Raw genomic sequence first — 12178 nt, 5'->3', positions numbered from 1 at the left:
TCTTTGTTCTACTTAGTTTAAAATTTTTTGATTCCAAAGTTGTTTTCCATGATTTTAAATTAGTTTAAAATCTTTTGATTCAAAAGTTGCTTTCCATGATTCTAAATTGATATTAAATTCCTACTTGTGTCTCATCTATCAAATCAATATCATCAGCAAAAAGCATACACCAAGGAACTTCATATTGAATGTCTTTGGTTAATTCATCCAAGTGCAAATAAATATGGGCATGGATTGCATGTAAAATTAATAATCAAATCCTTTTGGTTTCTCTTTCCCCTTTTTTCCCGATGCAAGTCTTGTCTTGTCATATTCTTTCCCTCTGACTTGGAATATCCTCCAAAAAATGTCATCATCTCAAGTTGCATATTTGCATCTCATCTGTAAGACTTTATGTAACCTAAATCCTCTTCCATAGTAGAACAAAACTGGTACCGATTATTCATTATTAGATCTAATCGTTGGTCAAGTGGGAAAGTCATTAGCACAAAGCAAATAACCTTCAAAGGAACCCATGAACACCAAATAATCTTAGATGGGTAAAGGCTCAACCAAAATGTATCAAAATGAGAATAGATGCCAGAATAAAATAGCTAGCCTAACCAGATTTCATAGGCTCAGGTCTCGCTCATCACTTGTCTGCATGTTGTCTGTGCAGCATCTCTGATACTGATATGCAACCAAAAAAAAAAAAAGGTAAAAGAAAAGAAAGAAGTGGAGTTAAACAGTAGCTACTGTTTGAAGGCTGCAAGGGCACCATCAACACAGAGTTTGCCAGCATTCTGCAAAAACCTGCTGGAAGTAGATATATTGCACTGTTAATCTAAGATTAAGAACATAACAAACATTTTTCTAGCCTAAGCATGCTCAATCAGAGCCTAATGATGTAAATTTGAGAGATTATTATTTGTTTACTTTTTTTTTTTTTTTTTTTTTTTTTTATTTTTTTTTTTGCGCTGGGGTTTTAAAAGCAATGGATCTGGCACCATAGAAAAATGTAGCTTCTAGTTCAGTATAAAGAATTCTTCATAATGTATTGGGGGAGGCTTGGGGAACATCTACCAAACAAGTACTAGGGATTCTATAGGGCATGGGAAACATCACTTCGATGGAAGTTGCAAATTAAAATATCTTATAAACTGTGATAAAGTAGAGGTTTCAAACAACAAAGATATCATTCAAGATCTTTAGGGGGTCATCAAAGCTTCCAAAGTTTCATGGGATCCATTTAATGCAAAACTCAAAAGATATATGAAACCTCATGTCCTATGTTAAGTCAAAAAACTGGTTAAAGTTTTGATATCAAAATGAACACAAAGGTCAAATGGAACTGATCATGGTGGATCCATTAAATTTAAAAATGGCAATCAAAAAGCATCTAGCAATTCACAAGTTCAGCACACCAAATAGCTTTAGGTGAATCCAGCAGATCACCACAGCCAACATCTAATTTCAAAAGTAACCCACAGATTTGAAGATATTTGCTCAGCTTCCTTGAGGCCTTAAAGATTATAAAATATTCAAACCAAATTATTGTTGGAGTCTTCTTCTCATTCAATGGTTAATTCACTTCTATATATATGATCCATTGTTTGCTTGTCTTTACGTGCATCGACACAAAAATCTTCTGATATAGACAGTAAGATTTGCACAGAAGCATAGTAACTAACTTCCTCCAAATGATACTATAACAAAAACAGAAGGGGCAAGGGAGCCAAAATGAGGATACAAGAGGAGCATTGATAGACAAATCTCACTGTTTCTCGATGACAGATATAACATTCCCAACTATCAAGTCTCATTACTTCTCAATATAAGATTTGACGTTTCCCAGCCATCGGATAAATTCAGTTTTATCTTTGTTCATCATATACTCATGCAAGAAAACAGCAAGATCATCATCTACCCCCCTCTCCTCAAGAAATTCCTGATAAGCATTCTGAAGCTCATCGTCCAAATCCCTGATAAACAATGATGAAATAGAAACTGTTCAGACACGGTACAAACTAACGTAACCAGCAAAACCAATAGATCCTGAGCTAGATTCTTACTTAAAATCAGGTCCAATATAATGATTCGCCGGCATTCCACCACGCCTAAGCAAGAAAACTTTCTGAATCTGCATGGAATCCGGCCATGCCGAGCACACGAACTCTAAAATATCGCAACCTTCTCCCTTTGAGACATCGACAATCAAGCTGATGTGGAGCTGTGCATCCTCTTTCTGACCGTCTTCAGTGACTTTAGGAACAGAGACACTTCCGTCAAACATCGTAACCTCAATTTTGATATCTTCCTTACCATACTTCCCTCTCAATCTAACCCATTGCTCCCCCGGTCGATCTTCTACCGTAAACGAATTGAATTCCCTTCCAAGCTTTAGAGGAACACGGAGAAAACTCAGAAAATATACAAACTAAAAAGACAGTGAAATCGACCAAAAAAAAAGACAGTGACGAAGGAGGAAACAACCATATTGAGAAATACCTGTTTGGGAGGGGCATATTCAGATTCATAATCGATTTCATTGCGGAGAATTCTCAGTATATTGCCTTCGAAGGCCGATTTGCGCATCTCTGATATATAGTTTCGGGCTTGTACGACGACAGAGTTGCTCAAGGGTCGTGGCTCCATTTGCAGATGAGATCTTTGAAACAGTGAAATCACGGTTTTGGATGAAGAAGAAAATCGAAATGCTCTCCCCGCCATTTGGATCAAACGGACCATTTTCTCACTCTGTAGGACTCAGAAGCAATGGTAAGTCAATACATACATGGAAGCCCTTACACAGTAGGTTTAAGAGGGGTTTAAGTCATTGAGAGGCATACTCTAACGTACGCGGAGATGCGTTAACTAACCCTCGTCAAATAACGTCATCGTTTACTCGTTTTGACACACCATAAACTAAGATCTTTCAAAATTACACTATTTGGCTTCTCTGTCATGCCAAATCCTTCACCACCTCCTCTGGTTGAAATTTTCTTCCATTCCATTCTCCCCTTGTCTCTTGGCCCCTCTCATTTGGTTCAAAGCCCAGATCCTTTGCCATTCCTTCACCCTTTGAAAAGCTCTCAACCTCACCCTCTCCACCCAAACCTTCTTTATTAGTCGTCATATCCTAGTCAGCCCAACTGTATCATTTGTTGAAATGGTTCAAAGGATATTGATTACCTTTTATTCTTTTGCCCCATCTTCTGTTCTATTTGGATTTTAGCCCTTACTTCTATTTGACTTCGATTGAGACATTCTTTTGGCTTTACTCAAGATTGGAATTGATCCTAAGAAGCTTTTCTGGTGCCACTATTTGTGATCATGTTGATAAGCTAGTTTTTACGGCTTTCATCCACCACTTGTGGTGGAAGCACAACCTTAGGAGTTAAGACTTCCAATTCTTGATCTTGAAACATGATTTGGAATGTTATCTATTTTGATGTTTTATTTAGGCTTCTCTCTTTCCCCCATCCCCCAGTTGTTGACTCCCCAAAGAATAGGCTGATTGTTGTTAGTTCATGGAGTCTCGCCTCTTCTTTCAATTCTTCCTCCTGATTGGTAGTTGCTCCCCTCCCCCCTCACTCTATTTATCTTTGTTTTCTTTGCCTGTTTAATTTAATTATTTATTCAACCCAAAAAAAAAACTCTGATTTTGTGATGAATCTATAGGTTAACATGTTGGATAAGGATTGAAGGGGTTTTTTATGCAATGAGCAATTCCACTTGCAATCAAGAAGGTAGGCCCAAGTAGGTAACAAGGTATGAGTCAACTAACATAGCAAAATATATGCCTATTGGTGTTCTCCTCTGGGTGATCAAGCTTTGTCATCCACCTGCATGACAAGCCATTCTCTGTTTCCAGTAAAACTGATAAACCTGATGTTTCCTCCACCGCAAAGGGAAATCAATGTTTGGGTTGTCAGGTATTCTGGAACTTTTGCACCTGAAAGCTAGGTAGTTACTGTAGATTATCAGTCCAGCAGTGATCAAGATTAATACAGAGAAAATGCTCTAACCAAGCTAGAACCCATCCCCCAATTCCAGCCGTGTCATCTTACCTGTTGCCTATGTATATACTTGTAGCTGAATAATAAATGCTCTAGGGGCAACTTCTGTTAATTGATCTTTCATGCAAAGCACCTTATGGTGAATAGAAGAGAAGAAAAAAGTAGTCTTGTTGGAATGTTGAGCTTCCTTTCTCTGTTGTCACTGTCATAGAAACATTTAAGGGGTAAAAAGAGCACCACTGACAAGAATCCAAATGCAACATTTTAATTCCCTTGTACAGTCAAAAAGATTACAGGGCATATCTCAAGACAATCATCCGATACTGGTAATCCAATGGCTTCACTATTAAAATTCACAGGGTACATGAATATTAGTCAAGTCGACCTTAGGGGAGGTGTATTTGTCTTTTGGGGAATAAATAATAAATTGATGTGATAAAGCCCAAGCATGTTCAAGACCATTATCTTTTGATTCTTGGGAAACCCCTTCATTACCAGATCTCCTATTTTCCTTTGTGGTCCTTTTGTGAGGTATCAAGACGTGAATCTGACACCCTCTCTTGGCTTGAATCTGGCTTGGATTTATTACTGTTGTTTTGAGTCGCACTAATGCTGTCTTCTGATTTACTTTGAGGCCTTGAGCCAACAGCTGCCTGATGCTCACTCGTGGTGCCTTCTTGTTTATCTTTGCCACTTGATAGTTTCTTTGTTTCATCAACAATCTCCTTCAGTGTTTCTTCTACAGCCTCCAGTCTGACTTTCACCTTCAACAGCTCTGGATCCGAGCTGATCTCTTCCTTCTCTTCTATGGCATTCAACTCCATCTCTTTTGCCTTTTCTTCCTCCTGTTTCTTTTTGAGTTCAACCTCCTGACAACAATGATACAAGCAAGTAATTAATAAAAATGGTTGAATAATGTAACTATAACATTACATCAAGTATTTGATTTGACTATAGAAGCTTAAATATAACATTCATATTTTGTCAAATTTTGGACACAACATAGTTAAAAATCTAAACTGAACAAACAACGACCACAATCTGAAATGTATTTATTACTGTTTCAGCATATGTGCATTATGCAACCATCTAAGTGCTCCTATAGCATCCACAAAGGAACTTGTTCACACATGATTATAGAAATGTCTTCCAAATGTAAGAAATTTGGCTATCATGTGGCAGATCAGATGGTGATGAAAATTTGTGGACACAGAGATTGCAGCATTGCCTCTTCACATAAATTAAATAGTTGGGTAAGAATGGCCAGGTTCTGTCAAATCGCTGATCAGCTGAGGGTCAATTTTTTGGACAAAGAGATCCCAATATTGCCTCTTCACATGTCAAGTTTCAGCCGAAATGAAGTTTCAACCATGACAAAACAGAATTCGGGACTACAAGAGGGTGCCTGGGTACTCCGGGGTGCAAGGATATATGTAGGACATTAGATACATGGATGAAATTTGACACATGCCCAGATCAGAAAGTTGCTGTAGATTTTGAAGTGTTTAATTGTAACCAACATGGCTATGCTTAAAACAACCCATGTGCATGAAGATTTACACTGCCACAAGGCATAAAGCCATCATACTAATGCTAGTATACAACAAACATTTTCTCTTAATGGTAATAGTTGGTTATGGAACTAGTTATTTAAAAACTTAAATTCAGAGCAAGAATCACAATAGCTGTTGGCTGTAGCTAAAATATATCCCCAAAAAAGGTGCCATTTTTAAGTTTTCTTAAATGGATAGTTTGAAGTTTAAACTGTGAACCATATAAGTAACTTTAGAGGAAATGCTTTCTCTTTACATGGTTAAACAAAAATTTTATGCATGTATGTAAGAACAAAGAGACACAGAGGATGATGCATTACAGAGAATTCAAGTGGGATGGGATAAGTTCAGAGGTGCATCTAGAATGTCCTGTGACCAAGATGTTGTGTGGCCTCTGATGTATGAGGCAAAATGTTGGGTAGTTAAGAAATGTCATCGATAAGCTTGTGTAGCACACATGATTTAGGAGTCTTAAGATGAACATATGGTGAAACAAGGAAGGACAAACTAAGAAATGAACATATAAGAACAGACTTTGGAGTTGCTCTTATCAATGACAAGCACCAAGAGAGTAGTTTAAGGTGGTACAGTCATATTCACTGGAAGCCTAGTGATGCACTTGTGAGGAGGAGGATATGATTCCAACTGAAGGAGCTAAAAGAGCTAGAGGCAGACATAGAATTACCATATGCAAAGTGGTGAGCAAGGACATGTATATTCTAGGTCTAGTCCTAAGTATGACCTGGATAGAGCCTAAGGATCCTTGTTGCAGACTCCATCTATCTGAGTTTCTTCTGCTGTATTGGGCAGTCCTCTTTTCCTGTTACTATCTTTTATCTTCCCCTCTTTTTTTTTTCCTGTTTATCCTAATAAGACATTATCTCTCTTTTTTCATGTCTTTCTCCATTCCTCTTTTCCCATCCTGTCCCAATCCGTTTGTCTCCTTAGTTTGCCTTTTTTTTTTTTAGGGATGAATAAATAATTATATTAAAACAACTAGCAATACAAAGGAAGAGCAAACAAAGGGAGCCCACAGAGCTCAAGGAGGGGGAATAAAAGATGAATTGAGGTCCCAGAAATGAACAATTAACCTATTTCTAGGGAGAGTCCGCCACAGGGGGATGGGGGGAGAGATAGCAATCTGGAAGAGATATCAAAATAGATGGCTCTCCAAATCAAGTCAATAGAGCAAGATTTGGAAGTCCATCTTCTAATGTTACACTCCCACCAGATGTGATGGACGGTGGCACCAAAAACTAGCTTGCCAAGGTGATCGCGAATAGAGTGACCAGCAAAATTTCTCAAGATCCAAGTCCAATCCCGAACAAATCCGTGAGAGCGTCTTGAGCGAGGCCAAATGGAGGCAAGGGGTCTATCCCAAAGGGGCTGGGAAAAGGGGTAGGAGAAAAAAAGGGTGCTCAATGTCCTTTGAACCATTCTAGCAAAGTGAACAGCTAGGGATGGCAGGGATGTGGCGGCTAACGAGGAATGATTGGGTTGGGAGGGTGAGGTTGAACGCTCTCCAAAGAGTGAGGGTATGGCGGGGGATGTGACCTTTAAACCAAACCAAATGGGACCAGGGAACCGGGGGGGGCGAAGAAGGTTCCAATGGAGGATGTGGTGAAGGATTTTGTGGGTGAAGGGGTCCAAATGGTGGAGTTACGTGACTGGCTAAGGATAGGGAGGAGAACATTCCAAACATGTGTGACACTGGGATGGGGGAGAGGGGACCAAGTTCCATTGGAGATGAAGGCATCAAGGGCGGTAGACTTGGGGATACGAGTCTCATAGACAGCGCGGGGACCAAGGAGGGAGAAGAGAATGCCCAACGGATGCTAGGGGTCTAGACAAAAGAGAATGGAGGATCCAAGCATGATTTGGATAGAGATGGCAGAGAGAGCATGAGAACGGAGGAGAAGGATCTTCCTCCAAATCCAAGACGGATTAGGGGGACAAGAAATGGTCCAAAGGGAATCCTGCTTAAGAAGGTAGGAGTAGACCCACAAAACCCAAATCGAATCATGCTTAGATGCAATCTTCCAAATGAGCTTCAAGAGGCAGGCCATATTAACATCAAGGATGTGTCGGATCCCGAGACCTCCCTCAGATTTGGGACGACACACAGAGTCCCAAGAGATGGGATGGAGGAATCTAGAGGATTCTTGGCCTTTCCAAAGGTAGGCATAGAAGAGGGATTCCATGGACAGGATAATGGATTTGGGAATGGAGAAAATACCGCTCCAATATAGGTAAAAAGATTGGAGGATGGATTAAATGAGCACGACTCATCCTGCAAAGGAAAACTCTAGACGGATTGAATGAGCACGACTTATCCCGTAAAGGATAAGAGTTTTCCTTTCCAGAGTTGGAGATTTTTCCTGATATGGTCGAGCATGGGAGTGCAACGGTGGCGGGTGAGCTTGCTAGGGATGAGGGGAAGACCAAGGTAGGTCACTGGGAAGGAGCAAGGGCTAAAACCTAAGAGTTGCAGGAGAGAAATTCAAATGGAGTTCGAGACTCCAAAGAGAAAGAAGGTAGATTTGCTGAGATTGACATGGAGGCCGAAGAGAGATTCAAAGGAGGAGAGGGAGGAAGCGATGGTGGAAATAGATTGGTGGTTGGCTTTGGAGAAGATCATGAGATCGTCCACAAAGGCAAGATGGGTAAGGTTAGAGGATCTACATTTAGGGATGGGAGAGATTAGGAGCTAATTTGTGTTGGATTGAAGGATACGAGAGAGGACCTCAAGGGCAAGGGAGAAAAGATAGGGGGAAAGAGGGCATCCTTGGCGGATTCCCACCCTCAATGGAAAGTAGCCAGTAGGGGAACCATTTGTAATGATGGAGAAATTGGGAGTAGAGATACAAATCTCTACAAAACCTTTTCTTTTTTGGATGAATAAATAATTATATTCAACAAACAAAAGCAAGAGAATAAGGTCTTTAAGCAGAAGACCGAAAAGGAGAACTAAGACCCCAAGAGACAACAATGAGTCTGTTCCTTGGGGTGTCATCAGGGGTGTCATCAACAGGGGGATGGGGAATAGCAAACAATCTAGATGAAACATCAAAATAGATGGCATTCCAAATCCTGTCTATAGATCAAGATTTGGAGGTCCATCTTCGAAGATTGTGCTCCCACCAAAGGTGATGGATCAAGGCACAAAACACTAGCTTACTGATCCATCTACAAACCTTAGTTTGCCTTTTGCTTTCCCTTTTTAGTTAAAATCTGTCTTTCCTACTTTGTCTTGTTTGTATACATGCAGCCACCACCACTAAGTTGGTATAAGGCAGAGTTTGTTGTTGTAAGTAAGAAAAAAAGCTGTTAAAAGAATATCTAAATGAGGAAACCAGTAGGCCAAAGAAACATCAAACAAACAATATCCAGAAAATGGACTACTTTCCCTTAGGAATTGGACTTGGTTCTTGAGACACTACTCTGGTTCGACCATTTGTGATGTAGTGGGTAAATTGGTGTTCAATGCCTTGACTTCCCACTTATGGTGAGAGTGGAATCTCAAAAGATGGACTTCCAAATTGCGATTCTCTGGATTTGATTTGGAAAGCCATCTACTTTTGATATTTCTTCTAGGCTTTAGTTTCTCACCCTTGTCCATGTTATGGACACCCCAAGGAACAGATTGTTGTCTCCTCGGGGCTTGGCTCTTCCTTTTTGCCAGCTAGTAGGTTGTAACCCCCCCCCCTTTCTTTCCTTGTACATTCTATTTCACCTTCGGACCTTTGGTTAATGATTATTTCATTCATCCAAAAGAAAAATATCTGGAAAAGATAAAATTCCATTACCGCCTCCATTCTTCTGATCTCATAGCGAGCATACTGAGCCACCAAAAACACAGCTGTTACAGGACATAAAAATTTTCAGATTCAAGTTCCCAAAAGCTGAAATTTTGAAGCATGTTAAATAGTCAATGACAGGCAAGAAAATTGAGATACCCAATGAAGGCATGCAGGCAAAGAAGAGCTGCACTAGATGAAAATCAAGCCTGACAATTGGAGGAAAGCCAGTTAGAATATTTTCCAGGAACTGCAACAAAGAACAAAAACAAGATAGGCTGGACAAAGGATATAAGTTCATAAATAAATGTGATTATTAACTGTTGTTCTCAACAATATTGTGTACCCCTGGAAACTCCTGATCTTTTTGAAAATATCTCTGAGTAAAATAAAATGGATGCCAAATACCTAGCTAATATGATTCTAGTCTAGCCCTTGCACAGAACTGATATAGGTCTCTAACAAAATTCAATCACAATTTATGCATGTTATCAAATAATTTGTTCAGATTCTTTGTGCAATAAACACATTACAAACTTAAACCTCAATAAGATGACACATATAAATCAAATTAAAGCTGACAAAAAATTATATTGAGAAAAAGATATTCCAAATTGAAGTATCAGTACCCAAATTGCTTCTTCTTAGGTGGGGTGGTGAAAAGAATCTTAGCAGCAGTCATGAAATCCAGGTTCTCTAATTGACGGTACGCATCGTCATCCCTTACTGCAACATTCTTGTTACCATTTCCATTATTGTTTCCTTTTGAGACAATGGAACTGCTGGAGCAGAGAGCCCTGGGATGGACAAGGTGTGCTCCCCCTAGGAATCGGCAAAGATCTGCTCCCACACGAAATGTTCTAACCATTTTCTTTCAACATTTCTGGACTGCACATGATAAATGGACACTCATTGCATTCAAGAAAAGAGAAATCAAGGTTTAAGACTAAGTTATGTTAACTATCTTTTACGAGTGTTTCCAACCAAGTGAAGCAGAAAGTCAAACAATCCAACACAACAGTTTATAGATGACCCTGAAACAAGGGAAAAAAAGCTGATGGTATGAAAAGAAAAAGGAGAAAAAGAACCATGGAGATCTACTGCAGTATTGCAATACATATATTTATCATGGTACTGCAATATTCTGAAGACCAACATACACGTAGTTGGAAAGATTCTGATTGATTTTTTTATTTTTTTATTTGGGGGGGGGGGGGGTGTGGTTGGGAAAAGCCAGGGGATTCCAATAAAAGGAAATCTAAAATCAAAATTAGTTACAAATCGATAATTCAACGAGCCCTTGTGCCCTGCTGCAAAACATGTTCTATTCCACCATTCTATATCCCCGCTTAGTCTATGCTATGTCTTCTGTTTACTAGTAAAGCCTGAAGTCAGCAACTGCGCTCCTTTGTGTGTTGTACGAGTCTATAGGTGGTTCCCCCTAATACCAAGAAGCTAATGCTTAATTAATGAAATTCTCAAACTCAGTTTCAAATAATAAACTTTTTATTTTTCATTTTTGTTTTGGGGATTGGCCTGTGAATTTTTTTTCCTTTAGGGTGGAGTGGAGGGGGAGGGGGGAAGCATGACAGACTATACTCCAATATTTCCCATTATAGATGGCAACATTAGACAAAAAATATCACATGTCTAAAAGATTGTCTACAATTTTGAATACGATATTTTAAGTTGGTGGACACAAAATCTGGTCAAGCTTGTCAGGTGTAATGGACTGTCTAGAGAATTTTAATTGCAAGTTATAATTTCATACGGGAAACTTGAGCTTGCAAACATAAGGATCAATATTGTGCACATATTTTAACCCATTACCTTCATATTCTAGAGAAATAAACCATCTTAACCTTGGTTTGTCAAACAGACAAACACACAAACACTTGTTCTGCGTCTTTTCTCTTTTGTCAACCTCGGAAAGGCCCTTCATTTTATATCCCCGTGAAGGTATGCCAATCAATACAGTTGCTCTCTTCTGCTGGTGATTGGATGCAGAGGGAAGCCAGGAAGAAGAAGAAGAAGAAGAATTTGAAATTTTGCATCTACAAATAACGATTAAATCAACCTGATTGTTCAGTTGTTATCAGGTTTTCGGTTGACATTATGTTAATGGTTTTGATAATCAAACAACTTCTCCAATTCCTAATAACATTTTCTCAGCATGGTCCTGTCAACTATTCTTATGCATCAAGAACTAAACTTTTATTTTTAACGTTAAACCCAAGAAACCAAACCGAAAGAAAAAATCATTTCTGGACTGACCAGAACGTAATGCAGTTGTCTTTCTAACGATGGCTAAACGAGAAATACCAATCCAAAATAAGCGGAGGGATAGAGTCAATCTAATGAAACAAATATTAGCAACCCAGAATAAACGATCGAGGAAACAAACACCGAATCCGAAACCTTGACGAAGTCGATGAGAAGAACATACCAGTAGAGAGGAATAGTGGAAATCTTTGTAGCCACATGTAATCAGTTCTGCAGGGAATTTTTGAAGTGTTCTCTGCGTAACCGGTAGTCTTCCTTGGATCAAACGAACTCTAAAGCGAAGAAGAATGGCACAGATGTAAATAAGGAAAAAGTTTAAGGATAAATTGGAACACGACAAGTAAAGGCCGAACCCATCCAAGCTTCCCGGGTCAGAGATGCCATATTGGCAACACAGTCTCTCTCTCTCTCGCTCTCAGTGTTGAATAGTGAGTAGCCATTTTTCCCATTTTCATTGCTGACTGAAGGGTAAGACACCATTCTAGATTTTGGGGAGAATACAAAATGGATGCTTGTTTAGTAATGGATGAGTTATTTGCTTCTTTGC

The 12178-nt window shown here is 39.2% G+C and overlaps 2 protein-coding genes across 2 annotated transcripts; both read right to left on the bottom strand.

Annotated features, from left to right (window-relative positions):
- Positions 1 to 1518: 1518 nt before the first annotated feature.
- On the bottom strand, positions 1519 to 2925 carry LOC149025353 (uncharacterized protein At2g39795, mitochondrial-like). Its single transcript, XM_089143113.1, has 3 exons — positions 2488 to 2925; positions 2052 to 2377; positions 1519 to 1961 (listed from the first exon to the last, which is right to left on the bottom strand). The coding sequence occupies exons 1-3, from the start codon at positions 2725 to 2727 to the stop codon at positions 1802 to 1804; spliced, it is 726 nt and encodes a 241-aa protein (XP_088999239.1). The 5' UTR covers positions 2728 to 2925; the 3' UTR covers positions 1519 to 1801.
- Positions 2926 to 4197: 1272 nt separating this feature from the next.
- LOC149025352 (uncharacterized) lies at positions 4198 to 11955 on the bottom strand. The gene is made up of 5 exons (XM_089145577.1): positions 11795 to 11955; positions 9978 to 10236; positions 9508 to 9557; positions 9358 to 9410; positions 4198 to 4867 (listed from the first exon to the last, which is right to left on the bottom strand). Exons 2-5 carry the CDS (start codon positions 10214 to 10216, stop codon positions 4502 to 4504), a joined length of 708 nt encoding a protein of 235 aa, XP_089001703.1. The 5' UTR covers positions 10217 to 10236; positions 11795 to 11955; the 3' UTR covers positions 4198 to 4501.
- Positions 11956 to 12178: the final 223 nt, after the last annotated feature.

This window comes from Hakea prostrata, chromosome 2 (assembly GCF_041222555.1).
Source record: "Hakea prostrata isolate BN-2017 chromosome 2, UWA_Hpros_2, whole genome shotgun sequence".
Classification (NCBI taxonomy): Eukaryota; Viridiplantae; Streptophyta; class Magnoliopsida; order Proteales; family Proteaceae; genus Hakea; species Hakea prostrata.
The sequence above is the reverse complement of the archived record's forward strand: the minus strand, read 5'-3'. Positions and strand labels throughout refer to the sequence as shown.

What these genes read in the sequence shown, in the direction of transcription:
- LOC149025353 (XM_089143113.1), bottom strand. Translation starts at nt 2,727, where the DNA reads ATGGTCCGTTTGATCCAAATGGCGGGGAGAGCATTTCGATTTTCTTCT. An exon ending in AATATGCCCCTCCCAAACAG is followed by an intron (nt 2,378 to 2,487) that starts GTATTTCTCAAT and finishes GTTCCTCTAAAG; the next exon opens with CTTGGAAGGGAATTCAATTC. An exon ending in TATATTGGACCTGATTTTAA is followed by an intron (nt 1,962 to 2,051) that starts GTAAGAATCTAG and finishes ATTGTTTATCAG; the next exon opens with GGATTTGGACGATGAGCTTC.
- LOC149025352 (XM_089145577.1), bottom strand. Translation starts at nt 10,216, where the DNA reads ATGGTTAGAACATTTCGTGTGGGAGCAGATCTTTGCCGATTCCTAGGG. An exon ending in TGCCTGCATGCCTTCATTGG is followed by an intron (nt 9,411 to 9,507) that starts GTATCTCAATTT and finishes GTCCTGTAACAG; the next exon opens with CTGTGTTTTTGGTGGCTCAG. An exon ending in AGATCAGAAGAATGGAGGCG is followed by an intron (nt 4,868 to 9,357) that starts GTAATGGAATTT and finishes CATTGTTGTCAG; the next exon opens with GAGGTTGAACTCAAAAAGAA.